We start from the raw sequence: 23,802 nt of genomic DNA, 5'->3' as shown, positions 1-23,802 counted from the left end.
TTTTTCCTTCAACCCCCCTCCACGAAGACTTTTTCCTTCAACCCCCCTCCACGAAGACTTTTTCCTTCAACCCCCCTCCACGAAGACTTTTTCCTTCAACCCCCCTCCACGAAGACTTTTTCCTTCAACCCCCCCTCCATGCAGACTCTCTCTCCCCCCAAGACACACTTTCTCCTTCCCCCCAAGACAGACTCTCTCCTTCCCCCCCCAAGACAGACTTTTCCCTTCAAAACAGAGTTTTTTCTTCAAAACTGACAGAAGTACTCAACGGTGGATAAACAAGAATCTATTTACTGAACTGGCTCCAGCCAAGATGTATTTCCAAAGCTGTAAAGGTAATTGAAAGTTTCATCCATTTTACAACTTGAGCCAGGGTCATCGCTATTGCTAGTTAGCGCCTGCTTTTTAATTCACAACAGGTGTAACACAACACAAACTAGCAAGATTCTTGCAAAGCCGAAGAGATAAAGGAACAAAGGGAACTTGGGAAGGAAGAAATTGAAAACTGTTTGAATATTCTGGAACACCTATGATATGCACATTCGATGACCTTTTAGTCTAATAAACAATTAATAAGTGATGTATTTTACTGCTTATACTATTAACCCTTTATATATAATTACATTATTAACAGATAGTAACAATACAATCAACTACAAAAACTAGTGAGGACTTTAAGGATGATTAATTTATTCCTTCTTTGTACAAGTCAACACTTACGTAAAAATAGAGGTCTATCCCATGGCATAGATAGGTCTATTTAGACTGACATTCAACACCTTCATGTATTTTATTATACCTGTAGGATGTGACTAGCATGTGATCCTTCCATAGACTAATAAAATCATAGTAAAATGTTGGGCAAGGTATATTTTTTAAATTAACAATTGTTTGAATTTATTTTGGGTTGGTTTGGTTAGAGTCAGTCATTAGCAGAATGCATTCACTTGTGTGCTTTCGTAATTTTATTTCATTCTGCCATGTTGTCACACTTACTTACACAAACTGCTAATACTATCCTTGATTTGAAAGCTTTAAGAGATCCTGACATGTTCTCTATTTAGAGGGTTATTACTTGAGTCCCTGGTTTCCATGCAGTTTCCTAGGTGACTGAGAAATCAGTTGCTATTTAAACACAAGATTAAACTGGCTAGACTTGTTTAACTGCACACACTTTATTCAAGACTTGTTTAAAATTATGTAAAGGAGTAGCCACTATGCTTAGAAATGTGTTGGGTATGGGGGTGCACATGCATGGCTCAGTTAATCATCTGCCTTCAGCTCAGGTCATGATCTCAGTGTCCTAGGACTGAGCCCTGAGTCCAGTCGCACTGGGGTGGGGGGGCGGTACCTGGTCAGTGGGGAGCCTGCTTCTGCTTCTCCCTCTCCCCCTGCCCTGCTCATGCATGCCGTCTCTTGCTTGCTTGCTCTCTCAAATAAATAAAATCTTAAAAAAATAAATATGTTGAGTATGATTCTGTTTATGACCTTGAATTTCAAAGGAAACGTGGAAACTTGTAGCAGATCATCTTCTCACTGGGAGAAGCCCAGTCACTTACCATCATTCCAGGTCTACTGTAGACTTCATGGATTGCTAAGTGCAGGACCAATTGTTAGGGCTTTCTGCCCCAATCTACCCCAATTGTATGCAAGCAGTCCAGACATTTGTTAATTGTGTGTCAAAGTGAGAAGGACGATGATGAGGACAGTAGTTTAGTAAATTTCCTTTGTTCCATTTCTTGGCAAAACAAAAAAATAAATGGTAATAAAAATATTTTAAGGATAAATTTTAAAATATAAATACTTCTAGTAACATGTTCAAGTGCCACAGGCAGCAACCTCTTCAACCTCAGCCATAGCAACTTCCTCCTAGAAACATCGCCAAAGGCAAGGGAAGCAAGGGCAAAAATGAACTACTGGGACTTCATCAAGATAAAAAGCTTCTACACAGCAAAAGAAACAGTCAACAAAACCGAAAGACAACTGACAGAATGGGAGAAGATATTTGCAAATGACATATCAGATAAAGGGCTAGTATCCAAAATCTATAAAGAACTTATCAAACTCAACACCCAAAGAACAAATAATCCAATCAAGAAATGGGATCAGAAGACATGAACAGACATTTCTGCAAAGAAGACATCCAAATGGCCAACAGACACATGAAAAAGTGCTCAACATCACTTGGCATCAGGGAAATATAAATCAAAACCTCAATGAGATACCACCTCACACCAGTCAGAATGGCTAAAATTAACAAGTCAGGAAATGACAGATGTTGGCGGGGATACGGAGAAAGGGGAACCCTCTTCCACTGTTGGTGGGAATGCAAGCTGGTGCAGCCACTCTGGAAAACAGTATGGAGGTTCCTCAAAAAAGTTGAAAATAGAGCTACCATACAATCCAGCAATTGCACTACTGGGTATTTACCCCAAAGATACAAATGCAGTGATCTGAAGGGGTATGTGCACCCCAATGTTTATAGCAGCAATGTCCACAATAGCCAAACTATGGAAAGAGCCAAGATGTCCATCAACAGATGAATGGATAAAGATGTGTGTACACACACACACACACACACACTGGAATATTATGCAGCCATCAAAAAAAACCCGAAATCTTGCCATTTGCAACAACGTGGATGGAACTAGAGGGTATTATGCTAAGCAAAATAAGTCACTCCGATAAAGACAAGTATCATATGATCTCACTGATATGAGGAATTTGAGAAATAAGACAGAGGATCATAGGGGAAGGGAGGAAGAAATGAAACAAAATGAAACCAGAGAGGGAGACAAACCATAAGAGACTCAATCTCAGGAAACTGAGGGTTGCTGGAGTGGTGGTGGGGTGGGAGGAATGGGGTGGCTGGATGATAGACACTGGGGAGGGTATGTGCTATGGTGAGCACTGTGAATTGTGTAAGACTGCTGAATCACAGACCTGTACCTCTGAAACAAATAATACATTATATGTTTAAAAAAAAGAAAGAAAGAAAAAGATAGTAGGAAGGGAAAAATGAAGGGGGGGGAATCGGAGGGGGAGACGAACCATGAGAGACTATGGACTCTGAAAAACAAACTGAGGGTTCTAGAGGGGGGGGATGGGAGGATGGGATAGCCTGGTGATGGGTATTAAAGAGGGCACGTTCTGCATGGAGCACTGGGTGTTATGCACAAAGAATGAATCATGGAACACTACATCAAAAACTAATGATGTATGGTGACTAACATAACAATAAAACAAAATTTAAAAAAAACACGTTCAAATGCTTTTCAGATCTAAGGAATACTATTCTAAGTCAAGAGGAGCAAATCATAACAGAGCCCTTCCTAAGGGCTAAGCAAGACTTCACAGGGAAAATAACATACACTGTCCTTGAAGCATGCTGAAGATTTCAACCAAAAGCAAAATGTTATTAAAGTCAGGACAAAGGCAAAGAAATTAAACAGTAGCAGGAGAGAAATGGAATATCAGCTTTGGTGCCCAAGTACATAGGTGGGTAATGATATGGGCAACAAGGGCAGAAGAAAAATTATTAAATTTCCTTACTACCTACAGCCCATTGACAAGTCCTTAAAACAGTCAGAGTGACATTCTTCTAGGGACTCAACTGCCTCAATGTTAATACTTTGCTAAAGGCTTAAGGCAATCCTGCCTGGCCCCGCCCCAATCCTGTAAGTCTACTTTAACATATAAAAATTCCTTTGGAAACTTCATCTCTCCCCCCAGGACCCATGTTGACAATCATCCCCAAGCACATGACCCACTGGTATACAACTGAAGAGTCTCAGGACTGAGTTTTTACTCAACAGTAATAAATGACCTTTTCCTAACAATAACTAGTCCCCTTAGGATCCTGGAAACCTTGTTTCCAAAGTACCTCGGAGGCTTACTCTATCCCTAACCCCCTCCCAACTTGAAAGTGCGTAATGGGCCACTCCTCGTGACCCTAGTACAGTTCTGCCCACAGGTCCTGTCCCTGTGCTTTAATAAAACCACCTTTTTGCACCAAAGACATTAAGATCTTGGCCATAGGCTTCGAACCTTAACGTTTTTCCTATTATCAGTTAATATGGGTCAGAAGGAGGAAGAGGTTAAATGAAATGGTAAGGGGGTGTGCCTTACATTAGAGGGTATAGCAAGGCAGCAAAGATTTACAGACAGGATGATTAATCAGATTCATGTTAAGATTCTCGCAATCTGAAAGATGCATTGGAATAAGAGGGCAGATAGGAATCAAGGAGATTAAGAACCTATTACAAGACAGACCATAAAGGCCTGAATTCAAATAGTGGAAACGTAAAAACAACAAATTTGAGCTATTTCGGATGATAATTCAATAGGACCAGAGTTTAAAAATGACTAATTTTCCCTTACACTGACCCTAAATTTCTGCTTAGTCAGGACATCGGGAGGCAAAAAATAATAATAATAAAGACAATTACTCTATTATAATAATTCCACAACAATTCATTATCAGTAGGATTCAAAATAAAGGAAGGTAATTGAATGGGATTTGGCCGTATGAACATTGAAGCATTGTTGGACTGTTCACCAGTGCTCGGATAGATGGTCACACAAACCAGAAATTAAGATCTGGGGCTGGGTAGAAGGAATACTGTGATGTAACAAGAAATCACTATCTGGTATTCATTCGTGGTTCCTGGCACAGAGCTCCTAAAACCGTTGGGATTTTCTGAGCAGTAGGCGTGAGAGAAGAGTCTTTTGTCATTCACAATGTGCCCCTGTCAAATACACCTGAGTTCCAGCTAACTACTAGAGCAGGAGGGCTGGTTGCCAGAGGAACCAACCACATGAGAAAACTGGAATTGTCAGTCCCACACTCTACTTCTAACCTCCAGGAAGGAGAGAGGGAAATAGAGATTGAGTTAATCATTAGTGGTCATTGATTTAGTCAATCATAACTAGGAAAGGGACCTCCGAAGGAACCCTACACAAATGAAGAGAGCTTCCAGGTTGGTGGCACAACCCCAGTTGTGTGGGGACAGGAGTTCCTGCACTCGGACTCTTCCTGACTTCACCCTAACTCTTCATCTGGTTGTTCATTTGTATCCTTTGTAATAAACCAAACAATAGTGAGTCAAGTGTTCCCCCGATTTCTGTGAGCTGTCCTAACAAATGACCGAGCCTTAGCGGGGCTACGGGAACCTCCAATTTGTGGCCAGGTTGGACAGAGGTGTGGGTAAGCTGGGAACCTGCGCCTTGTGACTGGTGTCTGAAGTGAGGAGACAGTCATGGGACTGAGCCCGTAACCTGCAGGGCCTGCGCCGACTCTGAGAGGCTGGCGGCAGAACTGAATTAACTGTGGCACACCCAAGTGTGGGACTGGACAACCGCTTGATGTGGAAAACCCACACACTAGGTATCAGAAGGGTGATGAGACAGTTTTCCTTCAGTAGACAAGTCAGGGATGGAAAAACAGATCTGGGCATCATTTACACACAAATAGAGTGAAATCATTCTAGAGAAGGAATATTTATGAAGAGAAGAGTGTCGAACACGAGCTTGGCAGTGGTATGAAGAACTAGGTACAAAGGGAGTAAGTAGTGGGGGCACCTGGGTGGCTCAGTCGGTTAAGCGTCTGCTTTCAGCTCAGGTCATGATCCCAGGGTTCTGGGATGGAGCCCCACGTCGGGCTCCCTGCTCAACAGGGAGTCTGCTTCTCCCTCTCCCACTGTGCCCCCCACCCTCATGTGCACGTGCTCTCTCTCAAATACATAAAATCTTTAAAAAAAAAGAAGAAGAAGAAGTAGGTAGTAAAGAGGAGCTAGCTAGGCCAAATGTGGATGGAGTGGTAGATGGGGGGAAAAAAGGATAGCCTGTCAACAGTGACAAATGCTATTGTTGAGAATGCATAAGGGCATAAAGATTGACAAGAGGCCATTGCAAGGTACTGGCAATTACAAAGTCACTACCTCCAAAAGTTCAGCTTTAGAGGGATGGTATAAAGAAACAATTGTGTCAGGTTGAGTAGTGATTAAGTATCTATCTCCTTTATCTCTATTAGTCCCATAATTCCCAAAAGTCATACATTAGTGTAAAAGTAAATTATAGCTTTGAAATTTTTCAATACACTCTTTTTCAAAGGGGATGGTAATGTACACTTAGCAAGTGCAAAAATATGGTATCTGTTTTGTTTTTAATTTATTTATTTGACAGAGACAGAGATAGCGAGAGCAGAAACACAAGCAAGGGGAGTGGGAGAGGGAGAAGCAGGCTTCCCGTCGAGCAGAGAGCCCAATGCGGGGCTGGAGCCCAGGACCCTGGGATTATGACCTGAGCCGAAGGCAGATGCTTATCGACTGAGCCACCCAGGCACCCCGGTATCATTGGTTCTTAAGGAGCCAAGTATTAGCAGTCTCAAATGTCACTGAAAAGAACACCTCCATTTCCCCAGTAGCCATGTCCAAGATCTATTTTTGTTTTTAATGATTTCTATACTGTACTTAAAGCATAAGCACCAAAAATAGAGTAATAAACCTCCATGCCTAGTATGAAATAAATCCAGAAAATGCAAATCAAAAGATAAAAACAGATAATCAAGACAGGCAAAGAAAACAGTATTTTATCCTCAATCTGGTGTTTACAGAATTAAATAGCATTCTTACATCAATATTAAACCTAGTGGTCCTTAATTCGTTTACTAAAAAACGAGCTAAGGGGCACCCGGCTGGCTCAGTTGGTGGAGTGTGTGACTCTTGATCTTAGGGTTGTGTGAGCCCCACTCAAGTAGAGATTACTTTAAAATCTTTTAAAAAATAAATAGGGGCGCCTCGGTGGCTCAGTCATTAAGCATCTGCCTTTGGCTCAGGTCATGATCCCAGGGTCCTGGGATAGAGCCCGGCATCGGGCTCCCTGCTCAATGGGAAGCCTGCTTCTCCCTCTCCCACTCCCCCTGCTTGTGTTCCCTCTCTCACGGTCTCTCTCTGTCAAATAAATAAATAAAATCTTCTAAAATATAAAATAAATGGGCGCCTGGGTGGCTCAGTTGGTTAGGCAACTGCCTTCGGCTCAGGTCATGATCCTGGATTCCCAGGATGGAGTCCTGCATCAGGCTCCCTGCTCGGCGGGGAGTCTGCTTCTCCCTCTGACCCTCCCCCCTCTCGTGCTCTCTCTCTTCCATTCTCTCTCAAATAAATAAAATCTTAAAAAATAAATTAATTAAATAGAAGTTTAAAAAAAACTGAAAATAGAGTTGCTGCTCCAGCTTGGACCCTACAAGCAGATAGGACACTGGTTATGTGACACTGAATTCCAATCAAACCTCCGTCAAGTACTTCTTGGTTTCCCCTGACAAGAGATCAACAAAACCATTTTCAAAGGTAAGTACGCCCTAAAGGTAAGTATGTAACGAAGCCATCAATCAAAACATTTTCTCCTGAGTTTGAGCCTGTCTTTCTGGAGGAAGAGCAAACTAACATTCAGCTGCCCTAATTTTCCTTTCAAAGGGCAATTTTGAAGGGATTTGTCAAAACACCCTATTCATCAGACATACCCTATTAACCAACCAACCAACCAGACAGTAAATACAAAAAACCCTAAAGCCAAGCAAACTATACCTGGTCACAATGGCTTTTCTGTTGTCAAGTGGCTCAATTTCCAATTTAAAGGTAAAACTACTGGGACATCTTCACCAAACCACCCCCCCACCACCACTTTCCCCCCCCTAAATGTTTTCACTCAATGTTAATTTAACAGCCTTCCGGGCAGCTGAGGATTTCCCTCTCCAACATGAGCTCACTGGGCTACGGTGCATAGTGTTTTTGTTTAAGATTTTAGACAGGGGCGACTGGGGGGCTCAGTCCATTAAGCATCTGCCTTCGGCTCAGGTCATGATCCCAGGGTCCTGGGATGGAGCCCCACATTGGGCTCCCTGCTCTCAGGGAGCCTGCTTCTCCCTCTCCTCCCAACTTGTGTGCACTCTTTCTTGCGCTAATAAAGTCTTTAAAAAAAAAAAAAAAGGTTTATTTGAGGGGGGGGGGGGGGGGCGCCCATGAGTGGGAGGGGGAAGAAGAGGGAGAAGCAAACTCCCCACTGAGCAGGGGGCCCAACATGCAGGGTTCAATCCCAGGACCCTGGGATCATGTCCTGATCTGAAGGCGACTGAGACACCCAGGCTCCCAGTGGTGTATAGTTTTTTTTTCTTTAATGAACTCATAATGCTTTTGTGGTGGTGGGGGGAGCTTTTATTGTTTAAATAGTTCATTCAAGTCACTCCTGACAGGCCCTGGTTGGCATCTTAGGATAGGAATCCAGATGGACTACAAAGAAGGACAAAAATAAGAGGGATTTTGGTAGGTTTTAGTCTCTGCTGTATGCCCAGCACCTAAAGAAGGCTCTGGTACATGTGGACATCTGGACATAATTGTTTCAAGAATGGATCAGAACCCACATCAGTCTGATTCTTAAGTCTACACTATCTACCACATCAGTTTCCCTGATTCTGATACTAAGAATCATCTGGGGTATTTGTCAAAAACAAATTCTGAGAACCCTCCCTAGGTGGGTTCTAATCGAAGGCCTAGAAATATATCCTTAACAAAGACCCTAAATAATTCTTACCATCCTGCAAATCCAGACCTACAGCACTGTTCTTTCTTCCAGCCTCCTCATTCTTGTCACTGACACAATCCCTCCTCCCCTAATAACAGTACACATTCATCAAGCGCTGTTCTAAGTCTACTTACTCACTTGACACTCATAACTTTATAGGGTAGGTAGGTACTATCACTTTCCCCATTTTTTTTTTGGTAGGACGAGACTGGTCATTGTGGTTAGGCTGAAAAGGAAGGGGAAAAAAAGTAAAACAGGAAGAGTCCACCTGTAGCTTTAACTCTGTGCTAGGCATGATAAAGGAACGCACCTCCTGAGCAACTTCAAGGGCTTTCCTTGACACTGAGGCAAAGAGAAACAACTCGGTAAATAAGGCCTTTGTTTACTGTTTTAGGTACTCCAAATAAGCACTGCCTCATTCCATTACTACATCTATTATCTGTCTCTAAAAAAATACAAAGCTAAACTGGTAACATCAGTGTTAACAGTAATAGAATATACTGGTGTACTAAGTATTTCTGATATTCTGTAGCTGATGATTTGGCATTTTGGAGTCACAAAGTCATACTAACAGTCCAAGGTTTTATTTTGTTTTGTTTTACAAACACCTCCACCATCAGGCATTTGGGAAATCTATTACAAACCCTCCAGCCACAAGCCTCATCCATGCATTTCGCCTGCTGCTCAATAGGGACCATCCCCACCTAGCTACTTCCCAGCACTTAAAAAAAAAAAAAATTTCGTTCCACTTCTCTGATTCTTCTTGTAACCCCACGTGGCCCTGTGTGGCATGCAGTGCTCCCATCCTCTAGGGAATTGTAACAAACTTTTTTCCCCCCCCAAAGGCACTTACCACCATGTCTGGCCTCTTACTATACCCAATTAAAATAAATTCTTGGTTAAAAAAGTCTATTATTCAAAATTCTTCTTTCTGAACACTTGCCATCTTTGAACCCTTCAAATACCTACAATCACTAGTTTTAGCACTATTTAAAAGTAAGTGGAGGTACATGAAAATTTTGACGTTTTGTGGGGTTTTTTGTTTTGTTTTTAAAGGCAGACTGCCACGTGCAGCCCCTCATTTGGAGGGGTCTGGAATCTTGGAAGCTTGACTACCCTACATTCTCTTACAGATGGACCTTGAGAACTTGTTTGGAGGTTCTAGCCGGGGAGCACAGCTATTCATATACCCTTGACCCAAGAACAGTCCTCCTCTATCAGGGAAGATCATCCCCTTCAACCAAGTGCACAGCTTCGGGAGGGACGCAGATGGAGGGGTGAGGGAGAACGGGCACACCTGCCTAGCCAGCCAGATCAGCCGATTCAACCCTCTTGAATATTGGGGAGACAGATGTTACAGCTAGATTGCCCTCACATCCGAAAATTAAGTTTCTTGTTGTTTTTGTTTTTTAAGATTTGCAAGGGGGCGGGGTGCAGCCACAAACAGGAGGAGGGGCAGAGGAAAAGGAGAGAATCTCCAAGCAGACTCCCCGCTGAGCACGGACCCTAATGTGGGGCTCGATCCCATGACCCTGGGATCTTGACCTGAGCCGAAACCAAGAGTCGGACTCTTAACCAACTAAGCCACCCAGACGCCCCATTTGGAGGTTTTTTTGAGCAAACATCAATGCACATCAGGCAGCACCAGGCTAACAATGGCTAGGGGCACTGCACCAGCAGGAGCTAAGGGAAAGGCTTACAACACAGATGGAGAGGCAACTCAAAGAAATTCCTTGATTGGCTATAACTTGTTGCCTTATTTGAGAAGGCTTAGTTGGCTGTTTGTGATTAGCTATTCTTAAATTCCTAGTTCTTAATTTTGAGGCTTTTAAAGGCATCCACACTAGCTTAGGTTTAGGTTTGCTTATCTAGGCTGCTAAGACATTACAGCCAGCTCAGTAGTTCCTTGTCTAATTACTTGAACAGCCCCGGGGCGCTAGGCCATCCTGGAGAGACTATGTGGAAACCCAAAACCTCAGGGAGTTAATGCTCTAGGATTCATAGTGGTAAGTGAAGTGAGAAAGCCTTTCTGGTATTTCATTTGAATCCCTCACTTTTCTTACCAGTGTTTCACATACACTGGTGTTCAATGATATATGCAGAACGAGGGAATGATCCAGTTCCCTGAAGCATCAGAAGCCATTTTCTCTATCATTTATGACTGAACAGTGGTTTACAGTGAAGAGACTTCCAACGAGCTTATCTCTCCTGATGAAGTTGAAGGAGAGCACTGTTGAATGTGATACAGTAATTCAAACAAACTTCACTGAATAAATAGCCTTACTCACCAATCACGACTTTATGAAGCTCATGAAGTGGGTCCTCACCAGGGGCTGAATCTACACACCTTGATCATGGACTTTCCACCCTGTGGAACTGTGAGAAATAAATTTCTGTTGTTTATAAGCCATCAAGTCTATGGTATTTTCGTTATAGCAGCCCGAACAGACTAAGACATTATGTAAGTGGAAAATGTTGGCTAAGGCTCTTAAGAGTAATGAATTACTCTTCCACCAGAAATTTTAACCAAGTCCTACCCATAAATCTCCAGTTTACATCTCTTGCAACTAAGAAACTGGTTTATATTTTAAATATACACACCCTCTTGGGGCTCCTGGGTGGCTCAATTGTTAAGCGTCTTCCTTCCGCTCAGGTCATGATCCCAGGGTCCTGGGATCGAGACCCACATCGGGCTCCCTGCTCCGCGGGAAGCCTGCTTCTCCCACTCCCACTCCCCCTGCTTGTGTTCCCTCTCTCGCTGTGTCTCTCTGTCAAATAAAATATTTTAAAAATAAAAATAAATATACACACCCTCTTACAAGGAGTGACAGGAATCTTTTTTCCTAGTGCCTCACTTTCTTACCTATATAAGGTAAATCAGGTTACCTATATGAAGGAGATGCTACCATTACACACTCCGCATTCATCAGCCTATCCCCTTTTTCTGCCTGTTAGAAGGCAGAGGGTCAGTAAAGTATCCTCCAAACTGAGAAGGCACTTTGAGAAATATATATTTTTTTAAGATTTTTTAATTTATTCATTCGAGACACAGATACAGAAAGAGAGCATGAGCAGGGGGAGAGGCAGAGGGCGAGGGAGAAGCAGGCTCCCCGCTGAGCCAGGAGCCAGACATGGGGCTCGATCCCAGGACTCTGGGACCATGCCCTGAGCCAAAGGCAGACGCTTAACCATCTGAGCCACCCAAGCGCCCCAGGAATATATTTTTTTAATATTTATTTAGTTGAGAGAGAAAGAAAAGAGAATCTCAAAACCGACTGCGCTGAGTGCAGGGAGCCTGACACAGAGCTCCAACTCAGGACCCTGAGATCACGACCGAAGCTGAAACCAAGAGTCCAATACTTAACCAACTGCACCACCCAGGCACCCCCAAAGGCACTTAGAGACCAGAAAACAACACAAGCTACACCATGACTCCTTAGAGTCTTACTCGCGGTAACTTACAGGGAGAATCCGGCAGACAGAAGATGCTGAGCACGATACAGCTACTCTCCGCTAAATCGAGGCCTTCATCCCCACTTTCTGGAGGGCGAGCAGCGTGGTGGTGAGGTCACAGGGTGGTTGTCTCAGGTGGTGCCACCTGCGCAAGAGCGCTGGCTCTACTAGTTAGCGAAAGTGGAGCCTTCTGTGCGCCAGCCATCTTTACTATTAGCGAAAGTGGTGCCTTCTGTGCGCCAGCCATCTTTACTAGTTATCTAAAGGGGTGCCCTCTGTGTGTCACTTTAGGGAAGATCAGAACAAGCCTTCCTGCATTCAGGTCAGGGGATGCATTAACCTCCATGGGGCCTGAAACGTGTGGCCTCGAGGGGAGGTCATTGCGAGGGCATGAACGAGATGGAGGGCCAAAGATGGAATCAATGTTGTCAGCACTCCTACCCTGCCCTTAACATTTCTGCCTTTTTAACATAATCCTAATTTTGTTTACCTTCCCCAGATTGTCTTTCAGGAGAGGCTTGCCCCTCCTCACACCTGGGATATGAACCCTCAATTGGCCTGAGCCCATCATGGACGCCTCACCACCCTTGTTGGTGACAGGCATAGACAGTTGAAGTAATTTTAATTAATAAGATATGAGAGGAAATCTGCTGAGGGGAGAGGTTTTTCTTAGTCTTAAAAAGGGGCAGAACATAAGGGTGTTCCCTACTTCTGCTTGTGGATATCATCTGTAATCTGAAACTCAGTCATTTTAGGACCGTAAGTTGAGGTAAATTGGATGCAAGGGTAACTGACTAAATTTCCTTCTACGTTCAAGCTGTTCTTCCTATCAAAAGGTGGAGTCTATTTCCCCTTCCCATGAGTCCTGCCTTTCTGCCGATAGAATACAGCAGAACTAATATAATGCCAATTCCAAACCTAGGCCTTAAGAGAACTAGCCTGTTCCCTTTCTCCTTCACTCTGTTGGAAGCCCTACACCATATAAGAAACCTTAGGCTAACCTCCTGAATGATGGAGACTACACGAAGAGAAAGAAGCTTTATAGAGGAGAATCAAGTAACTCCAGCCAACAGGCAGCACCCAAGACCACAGCAATATGAGTGAAGGCTTCTTGGACCTTCTAGTCCCAGTTAAGCCATGCTAGCTGACACCTCAGAGAGCATGAGCTAGTCATCTCTGCTAAGCCCTGCCTGAATTCCTGACCACAGAATTGTGAACAATAAAACACCTGCTGTTTTATTTATGCAGCAAGGGATAACTGAAACATACGGTAATATTATTTGTTCTCTTGATTTGTAAAATTACCGTAGCTGGTTCACAATGATCAAGATTTCGTTAATCACTCTGAAAGCTAATTATTTTTTCCCAAATATGTGTGTCTTAATGGCCTTAGCTTACAAAAGATGTTTTCAGGGGCACCTGGGTAGCTCAGATGGTTAAGCGTCTGCCTTCGGCTCAGGTCATGATCCCAGAATCCTGGGATCGAGTCCCGCATCGGGCTCCCTGCTAGGCGGGGAGCCTGCTTCTCCCTCTGCCGCTGCCTCTCTCTCTCTCTGACTCTCATGAATGAATAAATAAAACATTAAAAAAAAAAAAAAAAGCTGTTTCCATGTATACACATCACCTTGTACTAACACTTTTTTAAAAAGATTTTATTTATCTGACAGAGAGAAACACAGTGAGAGAGGGAACACAAGAAGCGGGAGTGGGAGAGGGAGAAGCAGGCCCCCCACGGAGCAGGGAGCCCAATGCAAGGCTCGATCCCAGGACCCTGGGATCATGACCACAGCGGAAGGCAGACGCCTAACGACTGAGCCACCCAGGCGCCCCTGTACTGACATTTTTTAAATAATTAAAGGGAAGTATTTGTAACAAATGAGTTGATGACCTTGCAAGTAAAAAAACCTATCGCAAATATAAAAGGAAAATAGTAACATTTCAAGTTAAAAAATGGGAAAGGCCATTTCCTTGAAAAATCATAAATGGTCAATAAACGTAAAAAAAATACCTTATCCTCAAGGTCCCTAATCTAAATGAAATGCAAGTTAAAACATAAAGCACCACTTTTCACCTACTAGATGGCCAAAGAAAAAATCACTAAGTCTTCTAGGTTCCGGCGAAAAATGGGAACACCCCTCGTTAGAGTCGCAGCCTGGGACACCAGAGTCTCCTTGAACGACGGGGGCTTGACTTCGGGCAGTGGTGTCTACGGCCAGACAGCGGCGTAACAGAGCCAGCACAGAGCTCTTGTAAGGCTGAAACGGTCTGCACACGGAAGAGCAACAGAAGACGCGTTAACTTTTGCCGGAGGTACTGGAAACTCACTACAATTACAGGAAAATCTTAATACTTTCCTGGGAAACTGCAGGTGAGATGATAGGGAGTGGTGTGCGGGAGGCGGGTGCCAGCGGACGAGGCCACGCTAGGAGGCAGCCAAGGCGGGGGGCGGCGCCCTCCAGGGGGGGACGACCTCTCCCAAGGGCGCCCGCCTCCCAGCTCACCCTCGCCGGGGCCTCGGCGCTCGGCGGGGCGGGGCTGGACGCCTGAGAGGGAAGGCGGTGGGAACGAAGGATCCGCGGCGCCGATTGGCTGCCTGTGAGCACGGGGCGGGGCGCACGGAGGCTCCCGAGGACGCGCGAGCGGAAGGCCGCGGGAGCGCACTTCCGGTCTTTGTGGCTCGCCGCTCCGAGTCAGCGGCTTGCGCCCTGGGCGCCGCTGGGCTTCGCGGTGAGGGACGCGGGCCCCGAGCGGAGGGAGGGCGGGGAGGGCGCGCGGCCCGGGCGGCGGGCGCGAGGTGAAGGAGCCCTGCTACCCGGGCCTGCCCATCCCCGGGTCGCGGCCCCTTGTCCGGGCGGCGTTTCCGAGCGTCCTGGGGAGCCAGAGGAGGCCAGCTCAAGCCCGTGCTTTCCAGCGGAAAGGACAGTTGCTCCCCCACTCTGACTTCGCAAATGCTGTAGTTTAACCGGGCTATAAAAATAGGCTAATGCGGCCGGGCTGGCTTAATAAACCTAAATATTAGCCTAAATATTCTAATCTCTAAAGTTTAGTGTTAGGATCAAATTGTATTGATCTGTCCTGCTCTTTTCAAGGGCATACCCTCCTGTCGATAATCACCCATCCTAGAATCAGGTCATGTGTGAGCTCTGTCACACAATTTAACACATAATTATTTGTTGCCATATTTCACTCTAAAAAATGTTTACTGAGGCGCCTGGGTGGCTCAGTCGTTAAGCGTCTGCGTTCGGCTCAGGTCATGATCGCAGGGTCCTGGGATCGAGCCCTGCATTGGGATCCCTGCTGGGCGGGAAGCCTGCTTCTCCCTCTCCCACTCCCCCTGCTTGTGCTCCTGCTCGCGCTGTCTCTCTCTGTAAAATAAAATCTTTAAAAGAAAAAAAATACTGTTTACTCCCCTATATTCTAAGCTTGAGAACTGAGATTAACCTTTTTGCTGTTTTCGTGTTTCTATGATAACGGACATGTTTTTCAGCACACAGTAAGCATTTAACAAACACTTCTTGGTTAATTCCTCTGTAGTTTACTCACAAGCAAAAAACCTTTGTCTTATGCCTGGCTCACGACAGAGCCCATGGTAAGTGCCTCAGTGCTTGTTGAAGAAATGCATTGAAAACTAAATTTGATCAAATGGCAATTATAAGAAAAGTGTTTTTATTTAAATCAACTCATTTAACATGAAGTTTTTAAAATGTTACTCCCGCAAATGAAAATCAACATCATTTGCCATAGATGGAAGGTAACTACAAATATATTTTTATTATTTAATTTTTATATTTTATTTATTTTTTTAAGATTTTATTTATTTGACAGCGAGAGAGGGAACACAAGCAGGGGGAGTGTGAGAGGGAAAAGCAGGCTTCCGCTGAGCAGGGAGCCCGATGCAGGGCTTGATCCCAGGACTCTGGGATCATGATCTGAGCCGAAGGCAGATGCTTAACTGACTGAGCCACCCAGGCGCCCCTATTTATTTAATTTTTAAAGACATTATTTATTTATTTGGTAGAGAGAGAGAGCACAAGCAGAGGGAGAGGGAGAAGCAGGCTCTCTGCTGAGCAGGGAGCCTGATACCGGCCTCAATCCCAAGACTCTGGGATCATGACCTGAGCCGAAGGCAGATGCTTAACCGACTGAGCCACCCAGGCGCCCCTAAAAATAAATTTTTAAAAGTCAGCATTACTAAATCCTAGCTAGATACTGTTACCCTTAAGAAGTCTGAGGCTTATACTTTATTGAAAAGGGAGTTCTGCAAGTTTTACAGATAAGTTAAAGACATTTTTTTCTCCTTGATACCATCAGGATTGAAAGAATTGAAAAGGAAATTTCTCATTATGTAATTCATGGTAATATTGCATTCTTTTGCTTCTAAAATAATTTATGCATTAGTGGCAGAAATTCTAAATGGGTGATAAATGGGGTGAATGATCTTTAGTTTGTCACTTGATTATTATTTTAGTTAGAGTCTCAAACTTGTTTCAACACATTACTGGATGATCTTTATTGTAAGTTCTTAAAAGATTTTTTTTTCACTGCTGTAAGTTAACAGTGCTTTTCTATCTTTCAGAAAAGAAGAGAGTACTCAAACTCTGAAATACTGTACCCAGTCATAGTGAGCTTTTTGCTCCACTGTTTAGGACAGAATGGCTATGGAATCCAGAGCAGTTTCAACCTCGGTACCTCAGAGTCCTCAGGATCAAGAACTAATACTAGTGAAAGTAGAAGAAAGCCTCTCCTGGGGTCAGAAATGTAAGCAGAGTGGGAGCATCAGATCCTGCCAAGAATTGTTCCGCCAGCAATTCAGAAAGTTTTGCTACCAGGAGACACCTGGGCCCCGGGAAGCCCTAGGCCGACTCCAGGAGCTTTGCCATCAGTGGCTGAGGCCAGAGTTGCACACCAAGGAGCAGATCCTGGAGCTGCTGGTGCTCGAGCAGTTTCTGAGCATCCTGCCTGAGGAGCTGCAGATTTGGGTTCAGCAACACAGTCCAAAAAGCGGCGAGGAAGCTGTGACCCTCTTGGAGGATTTGGAGAGGGAATTTGATGATCCAGGGCAGCAGCAGGTGGGAACAGGGAGATGTGATATGTTGTGGGAAGAGAAATGTACAGACGGGAGCATGTGCGTCCTCACAGCAGTGAAATGGAAAATTGTCTCTACGGCACCACACCCTGCAGTGACTACTATGGCCGTACCTGTCTCTGTCCTTAAATAGTTCTTTTTTTCCCTGTTGCCTATCCTGGAGATGTCGTTTCCCTCTTTGAAATTTTTACTAGGCATTTTCCCTGGGGAGTTTTTCACAAAGTTAACCATCTTTTACTGATTTCAGGGACCAGCAGTACCATGGAAGGATTTGACAGGTCTTGGAACATCCCAAGAGTTAACAAACATCCAACTCCAGCCTTTAAAGACACAGCTGAAACCCTGGGAACCTTGCCTTTCCCCCCAAAATGGTAAGAAAGTAGAAACTCATCTGGGAACTGTTATCAGGCCTCTAGTTTTGAGGATACAGAATTAATTACATTTTACAAACATGCCACACCTGAGCCTCTCACTTGTCTTACTCTAGACCAGAGGTACCCACTTCAGCAGCTTTGTATTCAGCAACCCTCCGGAAGTGCAGTCAGCCCTTCGTGTTTCAGTTTCCCTGTCATCTCTTCACTTACTCCTTGATTGTATAACTTAATAGGGTGCTAACACGTGTCTGGTACTGTGGTAGGCACTGGGTCTCTACCTTCAAGGAACTTTGACATCTAGATGGGGTGGTGGACAAGCAAAAGGGCAATGGCAATATAGTATAATAAATTACAGAATAAAAGTAGGCCCTAGGTACTATGGGGACACATGAACACACCTAACCCAACCTTAGAGGTTCAAGGAGTACTTCTTGGAGGAGGAGACACCCAAACTAAGACACCTAAACTAAGATTTGAACTATGAGTAAAAAGAAAACCAGGTAAATAGGTGGGAGGAAGAGTGTCTCATCCTAAAGGGAAAAACTGTTTTTTCTACTCACAGCACTTCTGACACTGGATGTGTGGAATTTTCCCTCACCTTAAGTAACACTAATTTTGAGCCTAATTGCCCAGAATTAGCGAAGATCCCACAGGTTAAAGTTTTGGTCCCATAAGAGTGCCTCCCTCCCCACCTCCCCACTTCAGATGCCAGTAGCATGTAATGAATCCCCAGGTCACCCACACTTCTGTCCGATTTGGCTGCAAATCTGACATTCCGTGACCACCTCTTTAGGTTTCATAGTTTGCAGTAATAGCTCACAGAACTCCAGGAAACACCTTGCTTATTCTTACCAGTTTATAAAGGACAAAAGTGAACAGCCAGATGAAGAGGTACATAGAGCAAGATCCAGAAGGGTCCCAAGCACAGGAGCTTCTGTCCCCGTGAGGTTAGAGGTTCACCACTGTTGTGGCCCTTGGGTGCATTCACCATCGTGGAAGCTCTCTGAACCCCTTTGGGTTCTGGGATCGAGCCCCACATCAGGCTCTCTGCTATGCAGGAGGCCTGCTTCTCCCTCTCCCACTCCCCCTGCTTGTGTTCCCTCTCTCGCTGTGTCTCTCTCTGTCAAATAAATAAAATCTAAAAAAAAAAAAGTTTTGAATGGAAGTGAGGTTGTGTGAAGGAGAAGTGGAGGAAAGGAGCTTGATGTGAAACAGATGAGAAATTTGGTCTTATTTAAATGCTGGTGAACATGAGTCAGCAGAGAAAGAGGGTGAAAATAATAGGAAAGGAATAGTAGCTAATTGATCAAGTGAAGTTTCAGAGGAAGCAGGAAAGAATAAACCTCAAACTGTAGATGTAGGCCTTCATATTAGAAATTCGGAGGGACCAGTATGGGCAATTAAAGAAAGATGTGTGTGGACCGTGACCTCTTTTGTGGGTAGAAGCCTCTGTTTTCTCTCACATGGTGGGTACTGAGAGTGACTAGCGAAATAAAAGTCTGTTTTTGCTGTTATCATTTCAGATTGTGAGAACAGTGAATCAGCGACCAAGAAGGACATTTCAGGAGAAAAATCACAAGGACATCCCCAGGAACCTTCACCTGGAGGAGTTAGTGAACACAGCAGCGATTTAGAGTGGCAACAAGAAAGTGCTACAGGGGAGAAATTAAGAAGATCCCCTTCCCGAGAGGGCAGTTTTAGTCAAGTAATCTTCACACACAAATCTCTGGGAAAGAGAGACCATCATGAGCCTCAAAGCAGCTTGATTCTAAGTACAAACTCTATAACTTACCAGAAAGTTCCTACAGAAGAGAGACCTTATAGATGTGATGTATGTGGCCACAGCTTCAAACAGCATTCCTCTCTAACACAACATCAGAGAATCCATACTGGAGAAAAGCCCTATAAGTGTAACCAGTGTGGGAAGGCTTTTAGTTTGAGGTCCTACCTGATCATTCATCAGAGAATTCACAGTGGTGAGAAAGCATATGAATGTAGTGAATGTGGGAAAGCCTTCAATCAGAGCTCAGCCCTCATTAGACATCGCAAAATTCATACTGGGGAGAAAGCTTGTAAGTGTAATGAATGTGGCAAAGCATTCAGTCAAAGTTCGTATCTCATTATACATCAAAGAATTCACACTGGCGAGAAACCCTATGAGTGTAATGAGTGTGGGAAAACCTTTAGCCAAAGCTCAAAGCTTATTAGACACCAGCGAATTCATACAGGAGAGAGACCTTATGAATGTAATGAATGTGGAAAAGCTTTCAGGCAGAGTTCAGAGCTGATAACCCATCAGAGAATACATAGTGGAGAGAAGCCCTATGAATGTAATGAGTGTGGAAAAGCTTTCAGTTTGAGCTCAAACCTCATCAGACATCAGAGAATTCATAGCGGAGAGGAACCTTATCAGTGTAATGAATGTGGCAAAACCTTCAAAAGGAGCTCAGCCCTTGTTCAGCATCAGAGAATCCATTCTGGGGATGAAGCTTACGTATGTAACGAATGTGGGAAGGCTTTCAGGCACAGATCAGTCCTCATGCGCCACCAGAGGGTCCACACTGTAAATTTGTGAATACAGTGAATGTTGTAAATATTTCGGTCAGATTTTTATCTTTGTTAGTTGAAACGGTTTACTTTGGAACAAGACTCCAGGCTGGTAAACTACCAGGTCTGGAGTCATTCTGACTTCACTAAGCAGCACTTCCCAATGCTAATGCAAATTGTCCCTTGAAAGCTTTTCCTAGGACTAATCAGAACAGCAGACGGAAGAATCACTGCTTCCAGCTTTTCTCTTACCATTAGGAATACTCAGGAAATGAGAAAAATGGGAATATAACATTGAAACCTCATTTTCCATGAGAATGTCATGAAGGGGGTACAGCAACCCGGGCTGTCCCTGAATCTGATTGTCCACATGCCAGGTTTGGGGTATGGTGTGGACAGTATGAGGGACATTTTGTCTCAGGAATACAAAATTTTACTGGCCAATTAAGAACAGTGACAGGGCAGCAAGACAGATGGGGAGACAGTTCATCGATAATGTGTTGAGCCCAGGGCGGTCCAGAAATGAGGTAGTGGAAAGAATACAAATTAATGTATCCAACAGTTATTTTTTGAGGGCCTGTGTTGTGTCAGGCACTAGGAATACAATGGGAAATAAGACTGTCTCTGCAGTTGAATGGGCAAGGCAAACCGGCATTATGGCATATCAGGGCTCTGTGACATTAAGGAGTACCTGACCCAACCTTGGATCAGGGAAAGTTTCTGAGAAAAATGAACTGAAGGGTGAACAGGAGTTAGCCAGGTAAGTAGGCAGACAGGCCAGGGAACAATATTCCCAGTAGAGGGAACAGACAAAGGTCAGGAAGAATGTCTGGCATGTCTGAGAAAAGGCCATTTTGTGTGGAGTATTCCTGTTGAGTTGCTTTTGAAGTGGAGTCCTGTCTGTAAGAGAAGCATGGATGTAGCAAAGTAAGAGCCGGTGGAGAAGCTTCTGTTATTAGACAAAATCTGGAGTTCTTGGACTACAGGGTAGAGCGGAGCTTTGTCTTGGTCTGGTGTGAGCTGGGGGAAAAGGTTAATAACTAGTTTCCTTGCCTAGGCTCAGCTAGACCTGGTTGTGGGGGGAGGGAGGCGGGGTGGTTAGAAAGAGCCCAGCCTAGCGGGTTAAGCACCTGTTAGAGTTCTGAATCTTCCTTTTCTTAAACAGAAGGACTCCTTTGGTTCTTGAGACTATCAGAGCTGTTGTCCGCGTCCTGCTCACTCACAAGGCTCTGGGTCGGAAGCTGCTCTGGCTTCCGCATTTGTTTCTGGGGCTATACCCCCACAGTTCTAGTGCACTCCCTTGGGCTCAGGTGCTAAAAAGTAATTTCAGTTGCTGAGTCTGTGACTTATTCTCCAGGCACCTCAAATGTGTTCAGTTTTGCCTTTTATCAGCAGTATTTCACAGTCATGTGAATTTTAAAGACCTGCTAAAGGGAAGTGGCAACAAAAAGTAACAGTCCTGGTCCATCAGAGACTACCCTCTTCTGAGAGACCCAGCAGGAAAAGTATCCCTAGACTGGTGCTTTTCAGTGCAATGCAGGAAGGGATATAGGTTAGTCAGCAACAGAAAAACCTGTTATTCAAAAATACCTGACAGGTCAGAGTTCTAACACCCTGCCAAAAATAGAAATCTATGGGAATCTAGAATCCTGAGCTTAGGAAAAGAAGAGTTTTCATGAGGATAAGTAGAGAATGTGCTTGTTGGGACATACATAGATAAGCAGATACTAACCTTAAGAATGGCTGGTAGGCTGAATCCCTATGCTTGGGGAGAGAATGTGAAGAAAGGGATAGGATAACAAAGTAACATGGTAAGAGCTATTCATATTCAGCTCTTCTATTTCCCAAGATAAAGACTCAAACTGAAAAAGGGTAGGACAGTTGTTAAGTAGGAATTGATACAACATATATTACAAAAGGGGAGATTCTTTATAGAGCGTTCTTAACATATCCATAAGAAACATACTAGGTACTTTGCTGAGGGCTTTGTATATATTTGTTGTTTCTCTGACAGCGCATATTTTGCAGATGAGGAAATGAAGGCTTAGGATCATGGCTTAGTCAATATCATATAGCTAAAAAGTGGTCAGGCCAGACTTCGAACCAGGCAATAGGAAAACGAAACCCTTCTGTGGAGCCACTTCTCGATAGTATCTCCCCATGAAAAAGTCCCAGTAGAAAAAATTGTACCTAAGTAAGCAAATCACAAAAGAACAAATGCCAATGGGTGACAGAGGGTCAGCCTTGCTAGAATTAAAAATGTGTATTAAAGTGAGAGTTGAGACAGCACTTTTTCCCCCCTCATAAAACAAAGATTCAGGGACATTGGGACTCCAATGCTGCTGGTGAGCTGTGAATAGGTCGGATCTCTGGCAATCAATACCAGAAGCCTTAAGCATTGCCTTTTGACTTTAAAATTCTACCTGGAAATGTATGCTTCAGAAAACATCATGAATGTATACAAAGTCTTAAAACGCTGTTAAAAAAGTGATGTTGATGTCAAAAGAAATGACAGCATATCTTAAGTAAAATAGAACATGTACAATATGACTCCATGTAAAAATATATTTATGCATTAAAAATCCTGGAAATAATGTGATCTCAGAGTGCTACACTGGCTATCTCTGGGTGATAAAATTATAGGTGATTTAATTTTTTCTTGTGATTTTTCTGTCTTCCAAACTTTCCTACAATAAATACTTGTAACCTTAGAGGAAAAAAGGGTAAAAGGAGTGAGCGCCCAGAATAGTCAAGAAATACTAAGAAAAGCACATGCTTTCTGTAGCATCTCTGTCCTTCCCAAGTCCTAGGTTATCTAACTTGTTAACTCTGACCCTCTGGCCCATGACTTCCTCATTGTTAAGTGACAGTGACAGACACAACCATCTCACACTAGTGTACAGAAAAGTCCTGCAAATTATCTCTGTGCAAATACAAGTTATTTGCATGAAGGATTTCTGTAGTTGAGGAAAACAATAACCTTGAAGTAGAGCCCTTTGTTCGTGTTAGTGCTTTTCCATGAATTCTGCAGCCATAAGCAAGTCCCCTTACAACTCCACCCTCAGCTTAAAGGAGCTGAAGTAGATGATGTTTTATAGTTAAAGCTTCAACGTTCTTTGTGTTTATGAAAGAGCAGGCACCAATATAAGGTAGATGTCAAAGGGGATTTTATTTTTTAATTTTTTAAAAAGATTTTACTTATTTGACAGAGAGCGAGCGAGGGAGGGAACACAAGCAGGGGGAGTGGGGGAGGGAGAAGCAGGCTTCCGGCCGAGCAGGGAGCCCGATGCGGGGCTTCATCGCAGGATCCTGGGATCATGACCTGAGCCAAAGGCAGACGCTTAACGACCGAACCACCCAGGTTCCCCTCAAAGGTGATTTTAAATAAGATGTGCAATTTAGGCAGGGTGCTTACTATCACTTTCCTACCTCTTGCCTTCTCCCTCCTCATTTCCATAGACTGCAATTAACTGTCCAGATGGAGATTGGAAATTTAAGCAAAGCTGACCTTGGTGTCTCCAAGCTCCCCTGTGAATTCCTTTGCTTCTCTTGCCCCATTAAGTGAATCCTCCAAGTAAGAGGGATTGCCAATTAGACTATTTCCCATGTACAAGAAACTGACCTGGAGAGCATTTCTGCAAAGAAGGGTGAGCCCTGTGGGCAGACCTTGCTTTCTGGTGGGTCAGAACCAGACATTGCTACTCAGTAACTTTATCATCTGCAACTGTCTTCTTAGCTGGTGCAAATAATCACAAATCTAAAGGG

General features: G+C 43.9%; 1 protein-coding gene and 1 long non-coding RNA gene across 4 annotated transcripts in view; one reads left to right on the top strand and one right to left on the bottom strand.

Moving 5' to 3' along the window:
• LOC118004546 overlaps nucleotides 1-13,486 on the bottom strand; it is a 100,176-nt gene extending 86,690 nt beyond the window's left edge. For both annotated transcript variants that reach the window (XR_004677611.1, XR_004677612.1), the window contains exons 1-2: nucleotides 12,040-13,486; nucleotides 10,866-10,953 (exon numbers count right to left, since the gene is read on the bottom strand). This is a non-coding gene — a long non-coding RNA (uncharacterized LOC118004546). The remainder of the gene's footprint in view (nucleotides 1-10,865; nucleotides 10,954-12,039) is intronic.
• Nucleotides 13,487-14,318: 832 nt separating this feature from the next.
• The window catches only part of ZNF397 (zinc finger protein 397), a 46,437-nt gene continuing 36,953 nt past the window's right edge, over nucleotides 14,319-23,802 (top strand). The window contains exons 1-4 of one of the 2 annotated variants that reach the window (XM_034995917.1): nucleotides 14,319-14,398; nucleotides 16,607-17,099; nucleotides 17,364-17,487; nucleotides 19,014-22,689. In XM_034995917.1, the coding sequence (XP_034851808.1) occupies nucleotides 16,683-17,099; nucleotides 17,364-17,487; nucleotides 19,014-20,065 (1,593 nt within the window). In that variant the 5' untranslated portion in view covers nucleotides 14,319-14,398; nucleotides 16,607-16,682 and the 3' untranslated portion in view covers nucleotides 20,066-22,689. Of the gene's footprint in view, nucleotides 14,399-15,351; nucleotides 15,620-16,606; nucleotides 17,100-17,363; nucleotides 17,488-19,013; nucleotides 22,690-23,802 lie in introns of those variants that run through there. The other variant, XM_034995918.1, reaches the window with a different exon arrangement.

This window comes from Mirounga leonina, unplaced genomic scaffold, assembly GCF_011800145.1.
Source record: "Mirounga leonina isolate KUSES-001 unplaced genomic scaffold, KU_Mleo_1.0 Mir_93, whole genome shotgun sequence".
Lineage (NCBI taxonomy): Eukaryota > Metazoa > Chordata > Mammalia > Carnivora > Phocidae > Mirounga > Mirounga leonina.
This window is presented reverse-complemented; position numbering and strand designations above follow the sequence as displayed.